This window comes from Patiria miniata, unplaced genomic scaffold (genome assembly GCF_015706575.1).
Source record: "Patiria miniata isolate m_02_andy unplaced genomic scaffold, ASM1570657v1 HiC_scaffold_20, whole genome shotgun sequence".
NCBI classification, from domain to species: Eukaryota; Metazoa; Echinodermata; class Asteroidea; order Valvatida; family Asterinidae; genus Patiria; species Patiria miniata.
The window spans coordinates 34,663,901-34,690,381 of NW_024037059.1; the positions used below are offsets into that span (position 1 = coordinate 34,663,901).

Genomic DNA, 26,481 nt, shown 5'->3' on the forward strand with positions numbered 1-26,481 from the left:
ATATTCGGTCTCTGGTCAGACCAAAGTTCCGGAATTGACGCGGCGACGCGGCTTTTTTTTTTTTTTTTTGCTTTTTTTTTCTTCAAGCTTGGATTGTACAGACAAGGTGGGGTACTATATTGCTTTTTTTGTGTCCTCATGTACATTGATGTCCTCCATAATTTGCCTTGGTGCTTTCGATCATTTGCCTTAGTGCAATTTCCCATTCCTTGGTGCTCTTTGGTAAAAAAAATTGAGGAAGTGCGGCAATAGAGGGCGCTGTTGGAGCTACCGCGGAACATTTTGAAAAAAAAAGATTGACGCGCATGATTAAAATCGACGCGCGCGCTGACCAGAGACCGACTTATTATTATTTTTTTTGCCTAACTAAGAAAGGTAGATGATCTCAAGTATGTTAATAATACCAAAACTCTTTTGCCAAGAGAATTTTATTTCAACCGTTCACATGAGGATAGTAATTGTCAGTCATGGATTTCACGTAGACTCTTGTTGTGAAGGCGACTATCCAGTATAATATTGGATTCGTGAACTTTGATATGTGTATGTTACAATGTAGTATCATATTAGATTAAGTACAAAGTACATAGTTTTACCGCGCAGTAGTTAAGAAGCTTCTGAGTAGTTAGTTTTTGGATATCACATCATTACACAACATTCCTTGCTCAATATTTACTCAAATTTGATACCTGACAAACTTTTGACTAAATTATATATTCCTGTGTATCGTTTAATTAGTGTTAATTACAGGCTACTTCAAGGAGTGATATTCTTGTAATTGTTTTAAAGATATTCTTGTTATTGTTTTAAAGATTTTTGAGATCCAGCCAAACGGAAAATCGAATCAATAACAACGAATATTTAGAAGATTTTTATTTAGAAGTGTTTTTGGAATGTGATAAACAAATCTTTTATTGACCTATTCATTAACGCTTTGCTTTCAACTATTACTTGCTTACAGAAAATACTCAGAAAAAAATGGAAATACGATGGAATATTTGTGTTTAATCGTTGCATGAACGTTTACTGAGAATGCGAAGCAACTTTATAGAATTTCAATTTCATTTACTCAAAAACAAAATGCCCCTTGGTCCGGGTTGCCAGAGCATATATTTTCATACGCTTTCCTCCCAAAGAAATGCCACGTCACAATTTTGTTTTGCAATTCACTGGATACGTCATTAAAAATATTTGCAGTCAATCATTATTCAAACATAAATATAAGGCTCACTTGCTGAACATTACTTACAATCACTTAAAAATTAATAATGTATAACGGTTTTCCTCGTCATGTTACTCGCCATGTTCATGTTCCCTTGTAGCAAATTGTCTGGTGTATCTGTAGGGGTTTGTGTATGTGGTTTGTGTATGTGTGTAATGTAATTGTTGTAACTCACATTAAATGAACTAATTAATTTAATTGATTACTAATGTGGGGTCACTACTCAACAAGCCTTGCTTTTTAGAGACCCCCATCCACATTATTGTGATCTTATGATTTTCTTGGCATATCGTTCTGTATTGTGATGTGGTAAATAGAGTAAGATTCATTGATTAATTGATTGATTGAAACAGTCTCAAAAAGACACTTGGTATTTTGCTCAGCAAGCTACATGCTTAACGTGAACTTAATCTTAATAAACTCTTTGTCGAGGTAAGACGCCAAATTGTACCGAAGAGGTATTACGAGTAACAATCTTTTTTTAACACAAAAAAGTCCATTAGTTAAAATTTAACTACGCTTCAATTGGAAGACTTTCTTGCCATTTTATTATATAGACATTTCGCTTAGACTTACCAATACCAAGAGTCTAGTTGACTGGCAGAGATCATCAATGGTGAATAATAACGAGGAATCCGTATCGAGTACATTATTTTTCCTTTTTGTGCTGTCAAGCAATAGGCCTCGAAGTGTATGCGGAGGTTAAATAGGTAGAACTGTTAGCATATATAAGAATCTTGTTAACAACTTACACTACATGTTGTACTAAAATGTTGCACACTTGGATTATTAACTGGTCACTCAAATTATTAGTTTTTTTTTAAACAAGTTCATTTTATAAGTCTAAATGTGTTCTTCAAATTAAAAAAACGCGAGGAATATGTATTTTACATTGGAAATTAAATAAAATTAGTTACAAAACCAAGGAATTGCCCATTTACGGTAGTGTGCCCCGTTTGCGTGAAATTCGTCTTACAACACTGTATGCAAATTATAATTGCTATGTTAAATGTCTTGTTTTTACTAAGCTTATTACGACAAACTGATCGTGGTTTAAACTTTTAATTAGTTGCATGTTTATCGATGTCTGATTTCTTTTATCCTTTGCTTTACGGAAGCTTTGACAACTGCTGTTGAGAAAGTTAACCCTAGGATTTTTATTCAAGTAACAATGGCGAAAGTGTTAAATTGACTTCGGGGTTTTCTGACAAGAAAAAAACCCAATCTTTTTTTACAGTTGCGATTGAAGGCCTCTCTACAAGTGTTTTGAAGTTCGTTTAAAATCAAACCATTGTAGTTATTCATTCGAAGACTGTAGCTAAGGTGGAATTAGTCTCGGTCCAAGACTGGATTTATACAATGTCAGTTTACATATAGGCCGCCTATAGTGCGCTATGCAGCCGAACGACATCAACGGTAGAGGGCGCTACCGACATGACGAATTCGTCTCGTCAATAGCGCCCTCTACCGTTGATGTTCGGCTGCATAGAGCGCAATAGGCTGTAATCGGCTGTCCGTGCATGCACCTTAACTGTCACACAAACGCATGATCATGTTATAAATTTCGGGTCCAATGTGTTACATTGTTCCTGTTCCTGATAACTCAGAACTTTTTTACCTTTCAGTATCATTATAAACATGAGCTCAAACTATTCTCAACTGTTGGTTTAGCTTGACAGTCACTTGTAGGGTAAAGGGCATTAAGGGTGGATCCAGCATTAACAAATCGATTCGTACATGTCAGATGCAACAGGGACGAGAAAAAAGGGCCCCCTAAAATTATAGAATGATCCATGTTAGAGTTTCTTTCGCTTGGCGTATAGAGCTTCGGTAACGAAGAAGGGAATAGACAACAACGTCACTCCAGCAAACACGCAAAGAACTATGCTGAAACCGCCCGTCCACTCGTAAATCCATCCTGTGAAAAAAACCACAATATTTGTACTTAAGTTTCAATTTTTTATTTAATAATGATCATTTATATCATTGTTAAAAGTTGTGAGATGAAAGAATTGTGTACACCCTACCCCCGTCAAAAAAAAGAGCAACCGTTGGCAAGAAGATTCTCAGAGCGATAAACAACGAAGTTGACCCTGGGTGCATACAGACAAGCAGTGCTAGGCTGGTAGAATTTACACTCTCAATGACTCGGCTATCAGGTCAAATGACACGGGACTTTATCATTTTTTTTTCCCCTGAGGTTCTGCAAACAAAATGTAAAGTACAAATTATTGATGTAAACTAAGATGGTTCACTGCACTGCTCCTCTGTATTAAAAACATAATTATGTTCAACGAACCAACCTGATATCAATCCACCGAGTGTCCCAGCAATGCCAGTGAACATTCCTTGCCATCCCAGGACACTAACAAACCGGTCATCACTCACAAGGAACCGTACCATGACGTCAAGGGCTTGAAAAAACACACCGTAACCAACGCCTACGAATCCAGTAAGAGCTAACTGTCCGATGAAAGGTCTGATGAAGGCGTCAAGGAGGAACGATACACCGACGATGCCTGCCCCGAAACACGCCCAGAATGTCATGGACGGTTTAATGCCGATCTGCTGCAGGAGTGGCAATACCAACTTTGCGATAACGTTGCCAACACCGAACGCAGTGGGCAGAAATGAAGCTTGAATTTCACTCAGGCCCTGAAACTGCCCGTGCGACACCATGTAAACCACCCATGCACTATAGGTAAAACTGGCTGTGCATCTCGCACAAATTAGCAAAACAAACCTGACATCTGTCAGCAAAGCCATATCAATTGCTTTCACAATGTTTCGGCAACACATTCCAGTCCTATTTTGTCGATGGTCTGGATCGCAGCAACTCTTCTTTGAGTTATCAGTTTTGTCATCAGGACAATCTCTGCCTTCTCCCGACGACTGGTTTTCGTCCCCATCGTTTACCGAAACTTCTTGGTACTGTTCATTGTCTGGTGAAGAGGAAGATGGGTCCAGTCGCACTAACATAGCACACGCCACCAGATGAAACGAGATGCCTCCAACTAAGAGCGTGGTTCCTCTCCAGCCATAGGTGCCCAGAAGCACCTGGGTAACTGGTCCGTAAGCCATCATCCCAATAGGACAACCCATTGTTGATAGTCCATTGGCAAGTGGATATTTGTCCTTGAAGTATGAAGCCACGAGTGCCAAGCTGATAAACGCACAAAATGCAGTCCCTAGACCTGGGAAAAAAATTGTCTGGACTTAAGCTTGGCCCAATAGGATGTTTGCAGTAAATTCCATCTGATAGCTAGAAATCATCAACAGGCTCGTATAACTAGTGTGAAAGTGTATTTATTGTAGTATTTTTTTCTCGCAAGTTAGGTTAGAAGTAATTTAGTTTTTATTTCGAAAACCCCTAAGATTATGTATGGACGACAACAAAATTAACCAATATCAGATTAAAAGTGCGTCGTTCGAATCCATGACCAATCCTTGCCTACGATTTTGATCAACTTTTGCCAACTGTGGTATAGGCCTATACTACACTCAGCCAAGACAGAAAGTGTGAACCACCACTTGCACGTATACAAAAGTGCAACTGTTTTCGGTATAATTTATCATAAATTGCATACATTCTTACACATTATTACTGTTTTGGGCAAAATAAAGAAAATGACTGGATTGCTAAGGAATTTCTGTATTGATTAGTCGTCATTTGAGCGAGAGGTGCTCAGTAGTTTTTGAGTTAAACAAAGCCACTCAGTCTTCAATCCTTGGCAACATTCACTTAAAAATTCCGTTCTTGATATTGACCGGGGATATAATTGTACCTGATAATCCAACAATAAAAACAGCCACAGCGAAAACGTTGGATGATACTGACGTTAACATGAAGCCAGTCGTAGCAAGAAGTCCACCAAACACCATCATGGGACGGCTGCCCATCAAGCGACTTAGTGCTCCGACAACTGGCCCTGCCGAGACAAGGAAAAATAGTAATTCTTAATCGCGATCACAGTGGTGTTGACCTGCCATTCAATGGTATAAAAAAATGCCTCAGGACAGAACAAATAGACCTCATGCGTATAGCGGCAATCTGGGGGGGGGGCATCTTTAAAAAAAAATATTCCGTAAGAAGGAATGCACGTAAGGTTAACTCATGCATATCTCAGCAAAATGCATCTCCACCCTCCATGATAGCTGCTATAAATCTGCTCTATTGAACTGTTGAAAAACTGATTCCTGAAGTTAACACTAAAAACATTTACTAAAATACAATAAATTACGCTATACACTTGACCTCACAGCCTAGATACAACTTCGGTACGATGTGGTGCAAAGATTCGTAAATGTATTCGACTTTTTGTCGGGTACTATAAAGCCCGCCGCACACGAGAGCAACGTGCAGAGCACAAAGTCACCCGAGGCCGTTTGCTCAGCACGTGTGGATCACACAATATCCCCGTGTATGGGGAATCTTTGCTGAGTTTCTGCCTCGCAAGGCCGTGAGGCAAATATCTATCCTGTTTGATTTCTAGGGGTGCTCAGCTTAAAAGATATAACCAGCTCATGAAATCACGTACACTGTACGCGTGATTTTCAGATTTTTTTGGCAAATCGCCTAAAGCCTGCTGGTGTTTGTCCAGATTTTGTGTGTGTTCATAATGTCCTTTCATTGGTGAGTCAATCCGTTCTTTAAAATGTGTCACTTGACTCATCTTTAGAAATGGTGTTTTCTTCAAGATGACCGCATGCCAGAGGAGAAACAATAATTTATAGTAGGTTACTTTTTGGATGGCTGAAAATGGTCCACTGGCTACCTTTAAATAAGTGTATGTTTATTACAGAACCGTTGGTTTACCAAAACGTCATAAATATACTTTACTCATGAGTGAGCAAGTGTCTTATACGGCTCACGTCCATTCTATTTTATCTTATTGTCTTTCCTAAAGTTTTATAATATATACCAAATTCATACATAATAAAATCATCCATTCCATTCGATTACAAGAAGATAATTTCCGATGGAATACCAAACTGAAATGTTTCGTAAATCAATTTCCGGACAGTTGTATTTTTTTTATCCAAGTAAACAATTGGGCCCTCCAATCCAATACAACATTTCAGATTCTACTCTAATACAAACAAGCTCGACCCGGCGGAAATATTTGGAAGCTGCGGATCAACGAATTCGTGTTCAAGGTGAAAATTCCAGTTGAAACCAGTTGAACTGGTTTCAACTGGTCCCCACTGGTCTAGTTGAACTGGGAATTGGTGACTAGTTTTAACTGGTTTTAACTGGTTTTAACTGGTTTTAACTGGTTCAACTGGTTCAACTGGTTTGAACTGGTTTTGAACTGGTTTAACTGGTATGAACTGGGCAACTGGTTTAACTGGTTTCTAACTGGTTTCAACAGGTTTCCAACTGGTTTAACTGGTAAGAACTGGGCAACTGGTTTAACTGGTTTTCAACTGGTATGAACTGGTTTCCAATTGGTTTAACTGGTATGAACTAGGCAACTGGTTTAACTGGTTTTCAACTGGTTTAACTGGTATGAACTGGTTTCCAACTGGTTTAACTGGGAGGAAATGGGCAACTGGTTTAATTGGTTTTCAACTGGTTTAATTGGTTCCAACTGGTTTAACTGATTCAACTGGTGTGAACATGGTTTCAAACTGGTTTCCAACTGACATGAGCTGTTGCCAACTGGTTTGCAACTGTTAAGTCGTTTTGAATTGGTCTGTAACTGGAAACTGTCGTTAACTGAACAGGTTGAACTGGTCTTGAAAAGGCGGGCTGAGGTCTGTGGGTTGCTTCAAGGGAGCTAGTTTGATGAATATCTAGATACAAATTTTGCAATTAATCGACAATAAAGAGTGCCATCTGGAAACATGTATTACAAAAGAGACAAAGGGGATCAAAATACTGTTGGCAAATACTGTACGTTAATTGTATCTATTTGACACTGTTAACAAAATGTGTATAATCATAATCAATGAAATTTAATTGGCTTCAATAAATGCAGAAGCCTTGAAGTTGAACCATGAAGAATTCTCAAGATGGCGATGCAAGTTCTTTAACAGTTGATTTTCACATGATTTTCACAAGTTTTTTTTAATGGCAAGATTATTTCCTACTTACATGCAAATTTGAAAGTTTGGAATAAAAGAGATAAGGTTTTGTTCTGAATTTAATGCCTCTTAAGTTCACTATAAAAGTCTTGTTTAAAAAAAGGCCACAATCCACGCTAAAACAGTAAAGGTAGCCTACTCACAAATATTCAAATTATGAAACCGCACATCGTCTCAATCTTGGTGACTAAATTTACAGGAAACTTCAATGGCTTGATAAATCCAGGACAATTAACATTCAGTGTCAGATCATCATAATATTGTTTGACAAAACATTTACAGACTTACACTACCAGAAAACAGGTCCAGGAAGCAAAAAACTTTCATGTACTGTCAAAACTAGTCAAGTTGTATCGAATCAAAGATAAAAATCATCAAAGCTGTAACACTGAAGCCTTGCAGAAATAACGTCAATGTTTGGATATCCAGTTCGCATGCTTCAAATTGGCATAACAATTACACCTCGAGTCACTTAATTTACTGCAGTTATACGTGCTTCTTCAGTGTCTACTGAACCTTTTCCCATCACTGTCGTGCCCGTCTCTGTTGCAAAACTCTTCTCCTCACGCTACCGATTGACTGTTCCCTTGTGTCCATGGCTCCCTGACATTGAGAACAAACCGAAAACAAAATTAAAAAGTAAGAAAAGTAACCAAAAAAACCAACTCACGAATAAAGATGTTCTGGTCTGAAATAAGTGTGTCAATAAGTGTGTCAATAAGTGTGTCAATTGTACACTTTCTAAAACCACCAATTTGTCAGGGTTTCGGCTGTTCGGGTGTTATTATTTTCTGTTCGAGGAAGTTTTTGGTGGGTGTAAACATGGGCACTGAAAATAGTATGACGTTGCATCCCATTGACAATTATGCAACCTAAATTTTAACTTCAATCGGGCCAGAAAATACGCATGGTTCAAATTTCGAATCTTGTACTTACCCCATGCATCCATTCATTATTCTGTAGACGGCTACAAGCCAGCTGACCAGCCACAGGTCGTTGTCCGAGGACTCGTTGGTCCACGGATCTTACACACAAGGGTGAACAACTCGGCCCAACTCTTGGTTAGACGCATGATAACGGCCGGTACTGGTGGCAAATACCATGAACACTTTCAAACAAAGACCACTGCGCGCATTGGGACACTGGGACACATTCTCAATTTCTTAAGTAAATACCTTGCTTTAAAGATTCTACTCTCAATGCTGAAATTTTAAAACCTTGGCCACGCTACTGTTGGCAAAGTCTGTGCTCATGCGTGTGTACTTACCAATACAATTATGCATAATATCGTACAACACTGCAACCCATCCGACCAGCCACAGGTCGCTTGCCAGGTCGTTGGTCATCGGAATGAGGAGGACACCCAGCGCCTTCAAGTTACCATAGAGAACCAAACAGCAGGTGAACGCTGTGGCCACAATTACCCAGCCCCAACTGTCGTGGTCGTACTGGCGGGTGGTTGCATTTCTGGATGGTGCCATTAGATTGCTGAATTGCTGTACTCAGTGGATTTGGATTATGTTTCAATACGTACAGCTATTCAGCCCCTAGCGCGATGCATGCACTGGCAAGGGCCACGCAGCCAGGGTGACCGTAAGGTCATGACTAAATTCTGCTACGTGCGCTTCAAAAATCTGTCAGATTTATCAAAAATCTGCCAAATTCCCCAGAATTACTCGAAATACACTATAAAACACTATCAATATCAGATTTGTAGTATTGCCTTAATTAATGTCTCTTTGGCCTAAAGTGCATGGGTGGTTGACACAATGATGTCGCACGGGCAGTTTCAGTCAGGGCGTGAGTATAATTCAGTCTTCGTTTCTGCCCACTGCGTTTGGTGTTGGCAACGTTATCGGAAAGTTGATAGTACCCCTCGTACAGCAGATCGGCCTAACACCGTCCATGACATTTTGGGCGTGTTTCGGGGCAGGCATCGTCGGTGTATCGTTACTCCTAGACGCCTTCATCAGACCTTTTTTTCCGGACAGTTAGCACTTACTGGATTCGTAGGCGTTGGTTACGGTGTGCTTTTTCAGGCCCTTGACGTCATGGTACGGTTCCTTGTGAGAGATGACCGGTTGGTTAGTGTCCTGGGATGGCAAGGAATGTTCATTGGCGTTGCTGGGACACTCGTATCGGTGGATTGGTATCAGATCACATTTTTATTAAAGCAGCGGAGCGGTGCTCCTTAGTTTACCGCAATAATTTGTACTTTAATATTCTTGCAGAAACTCATGGTGAAAACACCCTTAAAGTCCTGTGCCAGATTTGACCCGGTATCAGAGTCATCCATTCAAAGTGCAGATATTACCAGTTTCATATTCGTTTATCTTTATGCACCCAGGTTCAAGTTCGTTGTGTAGCGCTTTCTGCATTTTTTTCTTGTCATATTTTTCTGGCTGCTTTTAAGATCGAAAAGAATAAACGAGCATGAAATTTTAATATAGGTCTTCCTGGAAAATTTTGGAAAATGTGCATTTAAATTTGTAAAACATATATATTCAATTTGGCGATGATTTTGAGAGCGACGTATATCCTGGTTCATATTCGCAATAACCAGCATTCGAAATTATTTTGCATCATTCAAACAGATATATGTGCACAACAATTCTTTTTTAGGATAAAAAATACGTGATTAGGCTTTTAGTTTGACGGATGCGTTGCCGATTATTACGAATGTGCAATCCTATACGCAGAATTTTTTTTTAAATTGTGACACGAGCTGAATTGAACATTCTTTTTCATTTGTTATAGTTTAAATTCGCACATTCCGTATTTTAATAAAGCATATAAGCCTATACTTAATACAACTTTGATGTGTTCATTAATTATTCAATGTATTGTTGGCCTAAGTGATCATTAGAGTGTTTGTTGTTAAATACACAAATACCAATATGAAATGTAGGCAAATGAATTGCTAAATTGATATAGATCTGACCAAAATAAAATACATTTAAACTAGATTTACTTAAGTTTGTGGACAAACACATGGCTGTTTCCACTGAAGGCCAATATATCTACAGAACTAGAGGTCTCATTGAGTTGACACTTGGTATGTACCTAAACCGGGATGTGTTATAGATGAAAATTTAAGTTCAGAATAATGAAATGAAGGCATGAATATTGTTGGAGGAAGTACACCAGAAAGCTCTGGACGCAACCCTACTTCGATTTATTGTACTTGACACTGATGAGGAACAATTGCGGTGACGGAATATTTTATATACAACAATCTCTGCTGAAATCAATGAAGTTTGACAAACCTGTATAATTGAGTGCTGCAAGCTTTTGAGCTCAGTAATGTGAATAAGTACATGTCATTGTGTGGAAGAGATGTCACATGGAATACTATACTTGCCATTTTTTGCGGCCTTAGTGATGCCGGGTTTATTTTATGACAGGTCATTGCTTTAATTTAAGAGGAGCGGTTCATGTAGATTAATGTAAATGTCGGTGTACGATTAAAGAATATTTTTTTTTGGAATACATAAATAAATAGGGAATAAATATGAATAGGTTTTACGATATACATAATGTATAAGAATTGGTTTCGATATGGGGATCCTATTTGTGCGAATATTCTGAGTATACCGTACAGTCAAATTAAAACAAATTTGCGGACACCATGCCTGTTCAAAATATCACTCAATGGAATTGTATTCAACACAACACTTCAAGGCTTTTAAATCTGCTTTTTAAACGCTACCACCAGCTGCTTTCCTATCTTGTATTAGTTCACATCAAATGCACATCCAAAATGTAAGACTATGTCCCAACTGTTTATACAACAGGATGTTGTGGCTATTTTAGGTTTACAGACACAGTTTCATCAATGCATGTATATTCTTTAAACTATTAAGAGTGGCCTGCTTTAAATGTATTAACTTTAACTGGTTAATGTGGGCAAAATAAACCGATAAAGATGCTTAGATGTATGTTCTTCTAATCGGTGTGACGTCATTGGGAACATGCCCTACAATTAATAACAATGTATGGAAGATGTGTTAGCTGTGGAATAGCATGACGAATTCACAATACTCGGAGGACTGCAGTAGTGTATCTAGGGCGAACTTTGCAGGGGCACTCGATGGGTTTTCAAACAACGAATGTCTACTTTGCCTTTAGCTTTCCCCCAAAGTTGAGGGGCGTTGGAACATGAAGGGTGACGGAACAAGCCGTCAGCCTAGTGTTTCGCCTTGGTGGCGAACCTAATTCCTTCATTATTTTTTAAAGAGGCAAAATGCGCCCTGAAACACGCACGAACTGTAAGTTTTCGTCAGTTGCCATCCAGCCATCGATGAGTAAACATCGTATGTGAGACAGAGCAACGTGGTTCAATCGAGAGGTTTATACTCTTGAACCGCACAACCTCAGTCCGGGACGAGAGGTTGTGATGAGTGCAGTGAAGCTAGCAGAGCTGAAGCTGACCTGTTCCTTCTGTAGCGGTGAAGTGCTTTGCGAGTTGCCAGCCGCCGTCTGCAGTATTACTTACCAGGGGAAAGGAAGTTATATCGAGCATATTGCTTAGGGACTGGCAGAGTTGGGAAACATTAAATTGAGTAGTGTTTGGGTAGAGTGGATCTCGTGTAGTGTTTAGGTTAAATAAGGCTGAAGGATCAGAAGCAGATTGGGAGATACGGTTGCCGTTTCGGTAACGTTGTGTCGAGGTTTAGTCTGTGTGACCTTTCTGTCTTTGACCCTAGAGGTTTACCGAGAGCTCCCCGACCTTATCGGTCCATAAGTTGGTTAAGGTTGGGGGGGGGGGAATAAACTAACCTGGGGTCCCACTGTTGCAGACGTGAGCTGATTATTAAAGATTACATTTAAAGGGTTTGGTAGGGAAAATGACTGTGAGGTTTACTTCCTGGAATTACTGAAAGAGGTTTACTAATTTGCATAAAGTTGTTGAAGTAACCCTCAGTCTTGGTACAAACCTCATGTAAGAGATAGGTTGTTTATTGGTGTCTTATAGCAAACCTAATTATTTGAACCTCGTATATTGTCGTACCCATACACTGATCATATTTTAACAGCAGATATAAACCAGTTGTGAGTTGTCGTTTCTAAATCGGTTATGTGTTCCACATTTATTTGCAAAATGTATACCATGTATTAGGCAGAGTAGCTCTCAATTCCTTGCCCGTTGGTATATTTCTAACAAACGGACAGGCCTAGAACATTCCATCAGTTCTCCGTTCGTGACAACTTCCCCCTTTTCGTGTTTATAACCGCTCATGCATACGGATGGATTATAATTATTTTGTGGGAATAAGGCCAAAAAAAAAAAAAGTCGGTCTCTGGTCAGCGCGCGCGTCGATTTTAATCATGAGCGTCAATCTTTTTTTTTCCAAAATGTTCCGCGGTAGCTCCAACAGCGCCCTCTATTGCCGCACCTCCTCATTTTTTTTTACCAAAGAGCATCAAGGAATGGGAAATTGCACCAAGGCAAATGATCGAGAGCACCAAGGCAAATTATGGAGGACACCAATGTACATGAGGACACCAAAAAAGCAAAATAGTACCCCACCTTGTCTGTACAATCCAAGCTTGAAGAAAAAAAAAAAGGAAAAAAAAAAAAAAAAAAGCCGAATATTTTTTTTTGGCCTAACAGGGCTGAAACAGAATACGCAAGGGTGCGAGTCCAAAGACCAAGTCCGCAACAAGCACATGCCTCGATAGGGGGAGGTGGATATGCGGGGGGGGGGGGGGGGGGGGTGAGGGGGTATCATAGCAAGCACACACATACGTGTACTATACACGTTAATTTGTTTATGGTGTGTAAATATAGTATAATTGTTCATAACATAATTCGGTTAATAGGCGGCATTTTAGTGAGACTCTGTAAATGTGTTATACATTTTCAGCTCAGTTGATAAAATACGTCAAAGAACTCGTATTAACGCATCTTGCGCCGGATCTGACATTTCGGTGGTACAAATCCTTCATCAATCCGTCCTGGAAATGGCATCGTCTGTAAATGCAGCCACTCATGCTTACGACCACGACAAGTGGGGCTGGGTCATGGTGGCCACAGTGTTTACCTGCTATTTGGTGGTGTACGGTAACTTGAAAGCGCTGGGTGTGCTCCTCTTTCCCATGACCAACGACCTGGACAGCGACCTCTGGCTGGTCGGTTGGCTTGTTGTATTCTACGGAATAATGAATGAATGTATAGGTGAGTACAAGATGTGAAATTTGTGAATTTTGAAATATGCGTATATGCTGGCCTGATTCAAGTTAATTTAACTTGCATAATTGTCAATTGGATGCCACGTTCACTTTATTGTTAGTGTCCCTGTTACACCCCATACAAATTTCCCCTAACAATCGGTGTTCTGATGTGATTCTGCATGGGATGAAACAAACGTATTTCATCTTATCTTTTGCTTCATGTTGCTTTCTTACACCCGGTGGCCTGTCAAGGGTAGTTATTACCACTTAGGTTTTTTTTTTAGTCATTAAAGGTTTGTAATGTTAATTCGGACGAATATGTATATAACATCCGTAAAGGTATAGTTATGATGTCGATCATGACTGCACTTTTTATGGTTGCAGTAGGTTTTGAACAGAACAATTCAAAGCGAGTTTCTCTAGTTTCTTTTTAGCTGGCTCGACAGGCCTAGTGTCTTCTTTATAGGGGACCTGTCTGACTGACTGATTGACTAAATGACAGACCTACGTAAGGGATAACGGTTTACATACGGGCTTCATTTTTTTTAGGGCCTGCAGTCGGAGCACTTAGTCGCTTGCTGAGCAGCCGTCCCATGATGGTGTTTGGTGGACTTCTTACTGCGCTAGGCTTCATTTTGACGTCGATGTCACCAAACGTTATTCCCGTGGCTGTTTTTATTGTTGGATTATCAGGTACAATAATTGTGTAAACCTGTATAAAGAAAAGTGGTGTAAAACTTCAAGTGAATGTTGCGAAATGTTGACGATTGAGTAGCCAGGAATGATTGTACATGTATACCATATTGTTGCCAAGACGTTGATCAGAGTTATATGCAGGGGTTGGTGGGGGAGGGAAGGGGGGGGGGGTGAATCTGACATTGGTCCAGTTTTTGCAGTCCATTTTTAATCTTAGTGGCTATCAAAATAAAAATATACTTACTTCTTACTTTTTTTGTGTGAATACAATAGTTATATATAAAGACCCACCATTCACACTAGGCTGAATATAGGAGCCTGTTGAAGATTTCTAGCTAACAGATTGAAATTACTACAAACATCGAATTCGGCGAAGCTCACTTCCCAACACATTTTTTTTCGCAGGTGTAGGGACTGCATTTAGTGCGTTTATCAGCTTGGCATCCATGGCTTCGTTTTTAAGGAGAAATATCCACTTGCCAATGGACTATCAACAATGGGTGGTCCTATTGGGATGATGGCTTACGGACCAGTTACCCAGGTGCTTCTTGACACCTATGGCTGGAGAGGAACCACGCTCTTACTTGGAGGCATCTCGTTTCATCTGGTGGCGTGTGCTATGTTAGTGCGACGAAATACATCTTCCTCTTCAGACGATGAACAATATCAAGAGGTTTCGGTAAACAGTGAGGAAGAAAACCAAGAGATGGCAGAAGGGGAGGTCTACACTGGAGACAAAATTGATACCTCAGATAAAAGTTGCTCTGATGCAGACCATCACAAAAATAAGAAAGAAAAGAGTTGCCGAAACATTTTTGAAAGCAATTGATATGGCTTTGCTGACAGATGTCAGGTTTATTTTACTAATTTGTGCGAGATGCACAGTCAATTTTACCTATGATGCATGGGTAGTTTACATGGTGTCGCACGGGCAGTTTCAGGGCCTGAGTGTGATTCAAGTTTCGTTTCTGCCCACTGCGTTCGGCATTGGCAACGTTATCGGAAAGTTGGTATTGCCACTCCTGCAGCAGATCGGCATTAAACCGTCCATGACATTCTGGGCGTGTTTCGGGGCAATCATCACGAGTGCATCATACCTCTTAGACGCCTTTAGCGGACCTAGTCCGGTGGCTTAAGGAAAAAATCGTGACCCGCCGGATTAAAGCGCCAAATTTGGTACACTTACTGTATAGGTCCCAAGAAGTCATTCTAGAGGGGGGTGCCCGATTTTAGCTGCCTGGGTCAAGGTCAGGCCAAGGTCAAAGGTCACAAGGTGTATAATACGGTATGTAGTTTTAGTAAATATCAACAAAAGTCTGAAATTTTAAATTCTGAATAGTATAAAAGGATGTCTGACAATTACAAGACCTCACCTTTTAGAAAAAGTTCCACCCAAAAAACTTTGCCCAACAAAATAGGGGAGTTTATTCCATTTCCAAAAATGATGACTCAGCACTTTTTAGAAAGTTTGCTTTCTGTCATGTTAAAGTTATAGAAAAGGGAACTTTGTTCTTTTTTTTGCATCACTACTACGGCACTTGGATACTAGCGAGCATAATTAACGCTCTTCCTTTGATTTATTAATTATACATGGTTTATTAATTATTATAATTACAACGTTAGTTTGATTTCAATCATGATTTAATAGCTGATGTCTGTATAAGTATGTATTGTTTATACGTATATCACTTTTAACTCACAAGACATAAAAGTGAATGGTCAGTTTCTTCTGACCATTTCTGTTTTTTCTTCTAAAAATGTATTGGTCGTTCAAGTTCACATTTTTATTATTTGTTTGTCATTGTTTCACGGTGGCACGGTAGCCTATACGTAAACCTACATTTATACAGTGTATGTACATGTATACGGAGGAGCTGATTACCTGTAATGACATGTGTCAAAGTTTTTTTTTTTTTTTGCATAATAATTAGCACCCTGATGTGCTCATTGATTGATTTTGCCTACCATTGCTGAAATTATGTCCTATACCTTGTGTGTGATTGATTCACAATTCACAAAGCAAAAGATTTACAAGAGCGCTTTTCATTCCATGAAAGCTCAAGTGTACTTCGGACCAAACTTGAAAATTGCGAGCCGCTAAACCTAAATGCCTATAAATATGCATACCTTATTATGCCAAATAGTAGTTTTCAATAATGAAAACAATAAAATACATGTAGAGCTAGTTTGAAAATGTAGTCAAGAGGTATACAAACTCATTAACTTTTTGGACTGGAGCCAATGGCTGGAGAATAGCCAACTAATCCGTAAGTTGCTGAGATTTATGATGATACAAAGCTATCGATGTGGAAAGATTGTAATAGTGCAGTGCATTCTCTTCAATTTTAAGGCCAGGACACAAAATTATGAATGAATATAGGCCTAATGTAAATCAAAAAATAAACTCTTATGAAAAGAACAAACAGTTTAAAGAGCGTAGTATGCAGTACTGTCCTTTCTCGACACAATGTATACCTGCCACACTGATATTGATTATCAAACACGGGTAACTACATGTAATATGACCAAGCCATTACACTGGACCAAGATTAGAATACTGGAAACTGATTGTACACCTTCATGCCTTATGAGTAAAGTGTGATGGGAATACATACATTTGTACATACACACATATGCATACATAATGGCAACTTTATAACTATCATTATTTTGAAGCAAACTGTCGCTAAATTAAGATAATTAACAAACCATAACTAATTAATAAAAGAATGGAAGAACATTATTTATGTCTTTGATTATTCACATTCTAACAAAATAATGAAAATATAACAAAGCTTATAGTTTCTATAACATTAACATAACAGAAATCACATTTTCTAAAAAGTGCTGAGTCATCATTTTTGGAAATTGCGAAGTCTCCACTATTTTGTTGTGCAAAGGTTTTTTGATGGATTTTTTTCTGATATGGTTGGTCTTATAGTTGCCTGACATCCTTTTATGCAATTCAGAACTTTAAATTTCAGACTTTTGGGGAAATTTACGACAACTATATGCAGTATTGTACACCTTGTGACCTTTGACCTTGGCCTGACCTTGACCTAGGCCCCCCAAACCGGGCACCCCCCTCTAGATTGACTTCTAGGGACCTATACAGTAACTGTACCAAATTTGGTGCTTTAATCCGGCGTGTCACGATCTTGCCCAAAATTAGCTCTAAGCCACCGGACTAACCGTTCATCGGACAGTTAGCTCTTACAGGACTAGTGGGTGTTGGTTTTGATTTTATTTATCAAGCCACTGACGTCATGGTACGGTTCCTCTCGACAGACGACCAGCTGGTTAGTGTACTCGGCTGGCAAGGAATGTTTAATGGCGTTGCTGGGACGATTGGCGGATTGATAACAGGTTGGTTTTTGTTCTGTCTCGACACTTGTTTTGTCTCCAATTGTTGGTGTCGCATTTCCTTACCAGTGTTGTAGTCGAGTACTTTTTTCCGAGTACCGAGTACTGCCGAGTACTTAGGTTGCCGAGTACGAGTACGAGTATTTGTACCTCCTAGTACAAGAACGGGTCTCCGAGTACGAGAACTTGTACTTCCGAGTACGAGTACGAGTACGAGTACTTGTACTTCCGAGTACGAGTACGAGTACTCGCATTTCCGAATACGGCCATACGGCAAATGGTTCATTGTGCATAATTGGCCCACGCCCAGTCAGACCGATATACAGACCCACTCACTGCTAGCTGTTAAATATGTTTGTCCGGCTGGCACAGAGGGAAATCAGGAAATCTCGATTTCCCCTCAAGCCAAGCAACCATTTTACACTGAAAGTATCGATAAAATAATGCCAGGGTAAGTGAAGCAATAAAATACCATTTTTTCCCGAGTACTGCTATTCGAGTACGAGTACTTTGACATTCGAGTGCGAGTACGAGTACGAGCACTCCAAAAAAGCTCGAGTACGAGTACGAGTACGAGTACCGAGTACGAGTACTACAACACTGTTCCTTACCTAATTTTAAACTTATGCAATTCAATTATATGTCCACCTCAAAAATCTCAAAGAAATGCATGTTATTTCTATTTTCCACAGGGAGGATTTATGAGTTGACTGACAGTCTCAGCATAGCCCTCTGCGTGTTTAGTGGAGTGTCGTTGCTGTCGATTCCTTTGTTCGTTTCCGAGGCCATATACGCTAAGCGTAAGGCCCACTGATGAGGGGACTGTCTAGGGTGTAGCGAGACGGTGAACCAATTTAACTGATTTTTAGGTTGACGAGCTTTAAACAATCATAAGCTCCCATCTTTTGTACAAAGTTGATCTCATTTATTGATTAGATTTGCTGGTCAGCTTAAGGTCAAACATTGTGTAGTTGTTAATTTTATTAAACACTTGCATTCAGTTTCTATAAATTGCTGTTGATGGCTGCATTGCGGCATGCTAATCGAGGTGTGCTGACTTCAGACTGAGTTGGAAACCTGTTGTCAAGACTCCTTAGTTTGTGTCTGGCTACATTTAGAGGGAACTGACTAATGCTTTAATAGCAATTGGTGTGAAATTAACCTTACTTTAAAGGTCTCTTTAAATGTTATCATCGCATATACCTTATACATAACATCGCTTTAACATACACTCTCAAAAAGATATGTAAACAATAATTAGGCAAAATTGTTATGTAAAATAATACATAATTTTGGTAAAATTCGCCTGAAAAAAGTACCTCGGAAACATGTAAATTGTAAAATACGTATTGAATAAGTAAAGCAGTCAGTTTACCTTAATTATGTAAGAACGTACTGCAATTAAATAAAACGTACGTACTAAAACAAGGTAAAAACGTACACGTGGTGATGCGATGCCGCTAGCTGAGCTAGCACAGCATAGCGTAAGTGAAGATGGAGTATACCGTGACGTCTGTAACAAGGGGATATGCCGCAGCTAATTTCGGTGTTTGAAGGAGACAATTTTCTAAAGCTCTTGTGATTGTTATACCGCCCCCAATCCCCCCAATGCCTGGAAATGTTGTACGATAAAAACCCCAGGATATTCTTAATAGTAGTTTTTAACTTGGCCACTGCGCGTATTTATTAACTCGTACGTGAACCAACTCGTAGCGAGACAACTCGTACATGTCGTACTCGGGCCAACTCGTATACGCCAGCCAATTTGTATGCGGGCCAAAATTAGCCAATTTAAACAAATTGAACGATACACCGTTCCCAGTACATAGTCAAGAATCGTCGACCACATATAATTTTGTCCGAACATAGAGGTGTAACCGATAAACACAGCTTATTCGGCCGTTAGAATTGACTCTGTGACTGTTAAAATGTCACAAAAATGAATATGTTTGTACATTGACTGAAACGACAGGAAAAACGCATGCTTACTCGATCATGTCCAATGTAAATAACTGGGTTTCCGTCTTTTCTCGGGAACGGTAAGAAAATAGGTTGTTTCTTTTCAACCAAATGCTTGAAATGGGATAAGTAAATCCAAAACATTAACATTGTTTGATTTTGACTCTTTTGTCTATAAAACATCCCAGTTTAGGTATATACCAAGTTATAAACAAATCGGACTTAAAGCTCTATACAGGGTGTATCAAAAAGAAGAATACACTCTGAAAAAATGTCACAAAAACGAAAAGTTTGTATATTTCGAATATCGCTCCATACATAATGGTAGATAAACCTGTCAGGCCTTAAATGACACCATTATCATTTTGGTGATTTCATGGTTGACTGATCAGGGGCTACATTTGCAAACCTTGTGAAAACGGCTTGTGCACATCGATGCGGTGTTTTTACTGGATCAAAGGCAACAAACTTCATCACGTAAATGATATACATACATTATACTCAACGGAAACATTGGTTTGGGGACGTGTGCAAACTTCCCTGTTTGCCGTATAATCTCTCACGATTGCGGACTATACGAGCATCTTGCGTTTACATGCGGCGGCCGGATTCTGAGGCAGCCAATCAGCGTTGGGATTTTAAGGCAGCCAATCAGCCTTAGGGGGTTCCGCCCAATTGCTTGGCCAATCTGTAAGCAGGATTATGAATGATTTACGCGGTATACGCGCCGTAGTGTGTTTTCTGTGCATTTTAAGTCACGGCTTCAAAAGACGAACATGTAAGTTTAGTTCGAAAATAATTGTGCATGCTGCTTAGAATCGTACTAATTTGTTTATATTGCGGATTCAGTGAAGATCATTTGCGTATGATATGGCGGATTCAGTGGAGATATTTTTGTGGAGTTACTGGCTGTGCCCCGTCTTCGGCACACGGCCGGGTTCGTGCTGTAGTCTTCAACGTAGCACACTGGCGCCGGCCTGAGAGAGGGGCTGTCCCGCTCCGGCGGGCGCGGCTCACATGGCACGGTTGCGCCCCGAGAGAGAAAATCCGAAGGCTCCGAGGCGCCAGGCCAGGAACGTCTTTAGAACCGATGTCAGATGCCTACACTCAGCCAGCACCAGTACAGCGGCAATAATCCAGTCAGCGCCTACAAGTGCATCCTTCTGGATAGTGTTGGTTGAATCGGTAAGGGCTTTCCAATAATAATCTCGTGTTTTGGAAACGTTCCTTTACTTTCAGACCCCATTGTCATCCAAGAAAAAAAAAACCTCTCTATTTAATGAATGGTTGCAGGCAACCCGTATTTTGAATGGCAGTGCACAAGGCATTTTACTTGCTTTGAACTACATGTGCATGTACGGACAGTGCTGACATGAAGTTTTACCCACGACTTTATCACCAGAATGGGTTTGTTTTTAAATGGTATTATTCATGAAGGTAGTACAATGGGCGATAGGTTGTTGATTTTACAAGCGTTATAACAAGCATATAACTTAGGCACATAGAGCTATATTGGAAAGTAGCACAAGCCTCTAAATAGACCCTTTCATATTATTGGTCACTGCTCAGTCAACCGTGAATGTGATGACATGATCAGGGTGTCATTTTAAAGAGGAAATTCAACCCTAATAGAGGAAATCTCCCTTTGATTCACATGTGCCTTAATTCTGTTCCAATTAGCAATAATACCTCGGTTTCGTGTTTTCTTGATCCACCTGTATTTATATCAGAAGGACTGGACCGTTTCTTTCTGAAAGTTCTCTCCTTCACTTGATGGCTTGCAACACGTACCTCGGCATGAAACCAGGGCAGAGACGGACAGCAAGGTCGAACTGTAGGCACGACATCTACTAAGAGCAGCCTCCAACGGATCATGAAACAGTGAGGCTGATTCACCACAGTTGTCTGTTGCCTCCAGTAAGCACCATGAAATACATTCTAATGTCCTGTGTAAGTCATTCAGGTCTGCCGTGCGGAAGTTGAAATTATGTTGCTTATATGTCATAGGTTGTTTGGCCGATGATGGAGTAATATGTATAGTCGTGTTCCCTAACGTGGCGCACTTCGAAGCCTACCCGACTTTCCTCGTGTAGTGTTGCCAAACCTCTTTTTTGACAAACCTCAAATTCATGCAGTAAAATACTAGTACTTTTTCCTTAATAATGCTTGCTATTTAACCTCTGTGAACAATTTCGGTTTCATAAAATTTAATCCAAAATTCAAAAACGGTGGCGTCCGGAAACTGGGCACAAATTTCCGGACATGTACGAATTTCTGTAAACTTTGATAATTATCTATTATCTCTACTTACATACCCAGCCAGATGTTTGTCAGAAAATTATCTTGTTTTGGGGGGCATTTTCAAAGAGTTCACTTTGTGTTTTCAAGAACAATCATTATTAATAGTGTATGCAAAGTTCATTGACCTCTCAAAGGTCATCAGAGGTCAAATATGAAATGTCTCCACTTCTGAGAATTTTTTTCATGGCATGAAGAACCAACATTTGAAATTTCATGCGTTCGTCACAAAGTGCACAATTGTGTCATTTATTTGACCCTAACAGCCCCACTAGTAAAAAAAAGGTTGGATAAAACACTGTTGGGCAATGTAATCTACCCAGCGTTGGGTTGAATTGGGCAAAGACCGTCAAACTGTTGAGATGAATTTGCCCACGAGTGTGGGCAGTTGATAATTATCAACCCATTTTGCCAAACTTTTTTAACAGTGTAATGATTCTCAGTTTGGATTCAAGAGCGTTGTGGGACATTGATTGAATGTCCAGAACATCAACACCAATGACCCTGCTGGCAATTTTAGTGATCATTTTTAACTTGTTCGAATTCGCAACAGTCAAACCATTTAACCAGGGGATACAACAAAAAGACATGGCGGACTGTATGACACTCTGATAAAAGAGCAACATAATATCACGATCAACATGAAATAGTTTTAATTTCCTCAGGAAAAAGATCCGTTGACTAGCCTAGGAACATAACCTATGGTGCTGTACTCACTAGATGCATTAGTAAGACAGTCTGCAAGGGCTGTCGGTGGTTGAATGCCAATGCTTGGGGCCTGTAGAATACACACACCAACATCTTGCAACGCCTACGCAATTCGATCTCAACCCACAGTAATTATAGATCATCAAGTTTAAAGTAAGTTCTTCCCCGACACTATAAAAAATTGTGGCAACCAAGAAGAACACCACCGCCTCGACTATTATTCGATCTGTCCTTGCGAAAAAGTGTAAAGTCAGGAACCGTTATTTCTGCATTGGCTACATCAATTGTCAACCAAGTTTCAGTTAGGGCAAAGATTCTGTACTGGCCAAACGGATAAAGGCTGCTTACTAAAACACTATGAAAACAGTCTGGGGGGATCATTGGATGATTCAGAATTAGATGTTCCATTTTGTGGACCAGGGTTGGATTCCACATCTCCTGAAAGATCAATGTTAAAAATGGCAACACAGTTTGAATAATAGCGGAACGGTGCATGTCCAAACCTTGTCTTGCCTTTCCAAATGAAAGATGACCGTTGCTGTTGATTGAGATAAGGCTTGGTGAAGCTCAATGAAGTGTTTGTGAGTAGACAATGGCGCGATCCTGCAGCATAGTGAATGTCATCCTTTGAATGGAGGCAGTCAATTATGCGATGTTTCTTCCGCGATCTTGTGGCTATTCTAAGTTTAAAACCCTGAAAAATTTAAGTCAAAACCTCACCAATTCTCTTTGTAGGAGCTGAGTTCCGCTCTAATACTGATCCAGTATGATCAGAAATGAAAACCCCATCCTCTGGTATATCCTTTACACAAATCTGACAACTCAAGTGACACAAATAGAGTAAAATGTCAGAGGAATGTGTTGCATAACAGCCATCTTAGCCAGCAGTCTCTAGTTGTGGTGCTATGCAGCACGCAATGCAGGTCAGTAAAATGCTAACGATATTCCAGAATGTCAGGTATGTTGGAATGTACCAACAATATGCCAGAATGTGCTTGCTGGATGCAGGAAAGTTAAAGAAACAAGCGAGGGCGTTGCAATAAAAAGTTTCTGCAACTACAGAGGGCGCTATTTTATGTTTTCAAAACAATGGCTCATCCAATAAATGTACAGCCTATGTACTGTGCATCTTAGAATTATAAAAATGTTACTAAGACCTGTCTGTTGGAAAAACACGACTGGTCACAGATGCTCGTTCTTCTCATGCAAGCACTCCGACGTGTTCAGATTCATTATTTTGGTAGACTTTTCTTATATAACCTCTGCAGACCCTCAGTGTGCCTTCCGCCTGGCGTATATGGCCTCGGAAACAAACAAAGGAATCGACAGCAACGACACTCCACTAAACACGAAGAGGGCGCTGCTGAAACTGCCCGTCAACTCATAAATCCGCCCTGTAGAAAATAGAAAAAAAATCGTTGAGATCTCATCATTTATTTAATTTGATGTGTCAACAACATAATTGTTATTGAATTGCATAAGTTTAGATTTAGATCAGGAAATGTGAAACCGACAATCGGAGGCAAAATAAATATGTAGATAGTTAAAAACCAACCTGATATCAATCCGCCAAGTGCCCCAGCAACGCTAATAAACATTCCTTGCCAGCCCAGTACACTAATCAAGCGGTCGTCTGTCGAGAGGAATCGGACCATGACATCAATGGCCTGATAGTTCAAAGCAAAACCAACACCTACTAGTCCTGTGAGAACTAACTGTCCCACAAACGGTTTGATAAAGGCATCGAGGAGGAACGATGCACTCACGATGCTTGCCCCGAAACACGCCCAGAAGGTCATGGGTGGCAGTATGCCGGCCCGCTGCATGAGGGGCACTCCTAACTTGCCAACTACGTTTCCAATCCCGAAGGCAGCGGGCAAAAAAGACGCCTGAATTTCGCTCAGGCCCTGAAACTGCCCATGCGACACCATATACACCAACCACGAGGAGTAGGTAAAAGTAGAAACGCATCTTGCGCAGATCAGCAAAACAAACCTCACATCTGTCAACACTGCAAAATCGATTGCTTCCATTATGTGCCGGCAACACTGCCTCGCCTTATTTGCCTGACTTTTATGGCTTTCATGATTTGAGCGAGTAATACCATCGGAGCTTTCCGCTTTGTTTTCAGCGTTAATTCTCCCTCCTTCCTCGAGATTTTCATGATCGCTTACCGAAACCTCATGGTACTGCACAGTGTCTGATGAAGAGGAAGATGGATCCCGTTTTACTAACACGGCACACACTACCAGATTAAACGAGATAGCTCCCAACAAGAGTGTAGTTCCTCTCCAGCCATAGATATCCAACAGCACCTGTGTAACTGGTCCGTAAACCATCATACCTGTCGGAATGCCCATTGTCGATAGTCCGACAGCCAATGGATACTTCTCTTTGAAGTACGAGGCCATTACTGCGGTGCTGATGAACACACTAAATGCTGCACCGAGACCTGAGAAAACCAATGTTCGGTTGTGAGCTTGGACAGAACATGTGTTTTTAGTGAAATATTGCATTCATAATGTGGTAAGCGTAATGAATCAGGAATAAAGTATGTCTACCTGATATTCCTACAATGAAAACAGCTACTTCAGATACGCTGAGTGATATCGACGTTAACATGAAGCCAAGCGTATGCAGAATTCCTCCAAACACCATCATGGGACGGCTGCCAAGTAAGCGACAAAGAGCTCCGACAGCAGGTCCTGCCAAAATCAAGGTCATAATGTAAACCGTTATCCCTGAGGTGGTATATCTTGTCGGGTTGTTTTCCCATACTAGACCTTAACTTTATCTCCCGCCAAACACATCAATTTCCACCTCACCTTGTGATTTCACCCAAGACGAATCCAGGAAGCTCCGGCAATGCGAACGATTTTTAGGAAAAATATGTTTTTTACATAGCACATTTTGGATGTACACTTCGTGGAGAACTAAGTTGCAGGCAGCTGGCCAAATTAGCGGTTCGTTACGCATGACATCGACAACGAATGAGCCGGCAAATGACAGTGCAATACGTCATTATGAATATTTAATTTCTTATAAACTTTATTTAATATTCATTAGTCTTATTTCAATGGATACTTTAAATGCGTCAAAAGAATTATTAATTATTAATTATTAACGATCGACCGTGCGTGGCCTAGTGGTAAAAGTGATGTGTTTTAAATATCCGAGGTCCGAGTCCGAGGTTCGAATCTCGATGAATCTCCGTGAAATAAGTGACTTATTAATAAATAAGAATAAAGGAAAGGGGAGGGTGAGAGTAGAGGAGGGATAGTGACGAAAATAATCATAAAAGGATGCAACTTTTTGTTTGGTCTCAGAAATCTCCACTACTGATTGGGGCAGTTTTTGTGGTGCAAAAAACATGCATAGTTCAAATTCTAAGATTGTACTGACCCATAAAACTATGCAATATTCCGTAGAAGACTAAAATCCATCCGACCAGCCAAAGGTCGCTGTCCAGGTCGTTGGTCATGGGAAACAGGAGCACACCCAGCGCTTTCAAGTTACCGAACACAACCAAATTGCTGGTAAACGCTGTGGCAACCATGACCCAGCCCCGCTTGTCGCGGTCGTAAGGATGAGCAGCTGCACTTACAGATGGTGCCATTTCCAGAACGAATTGATGAAATATTTGGTCCGGCGCAAGATGATATAATTATTGCTTTAGAACACGTTGATCTGAAAATATACAAAATGTACAGAGTCTCAACTCAAATCGCGACCAAACAAAAGCATGAACGAAGCTTCAATCTTGACTGTGTCGACTTTAAACCGAATAAGAATTGTGTTCTGTACATGTTCTTATTTTAAATGTGGTTCACGGCATTGCCAAATTCGACATGGATACTGTTCAATTAAAATCCCCCCCCCCCAAAGAAAAGGTCATCGTTATACTAATATGGTCCACTGATGAAGAGATGGTCTTACTTAATACATGTACATACCAACTCATCACACGTAACTTAGCG

At 40.1% G+C, this 26,481-nt stretch overlaps 2 protein-coding genes and 1 pseudogene across 2 annotated transcripts; 1 reads left to right on the plus strand and 2 right to left on the minus strand.

Annotated features, from left to right (window-relative positions):
• Positions 1–3,015: 3,015 nt before the first annotated feature.
• LOC119728068 (monocarboxylate transporter 2-like) lies at positions 3,016–4,379 on the minus strand. The gene is made up of 2 exons (XM_038200143.1): positions 3,523–4,379; positions 3,016–3,137 (listed from the first exon to the last, which is right to left on the minus strand). The coding sequence occupies exons 1-2, from the start codon at positions 4,319–4,321 to the stop codon at positions 3,016–3,018; spliced, it is 921 nt and encodes a 306-aa protein (XP_038056071.1). The 5' UTR covers positions 4,322–4,379.
• An 8,891-nt stretch (positions 4,380–13,270) lies between these two features.
• LOC119728069 lies at positions 13,271–18,353 on the plus strand (annotated as a pseudogene).
• A 5,423-nt stretch (positions 18,354–23,776) lies between these two features.
• Positions 23,777–26,120, minus strand: LOC119728070 (monocarboxylate transporter 1-like). Its single transcript, XM_038200145.1, has 3 exons — positions 25,907–26,120; positions 24,060–24,956; positions 23,777–23,898 (listed from the first exon to the last, which is right to left on the minus strand). The coding sequence occupies exons 1-3, from the start codon at positions 26,118–26,120 to the stop codon at positions 23,777–23,779; spliced, it is 1,233 nt and encodes a 410-aa protein (XP_038056073.1).
• Positions 26,121–26,481: the final 361 nt, after the last annotated feature.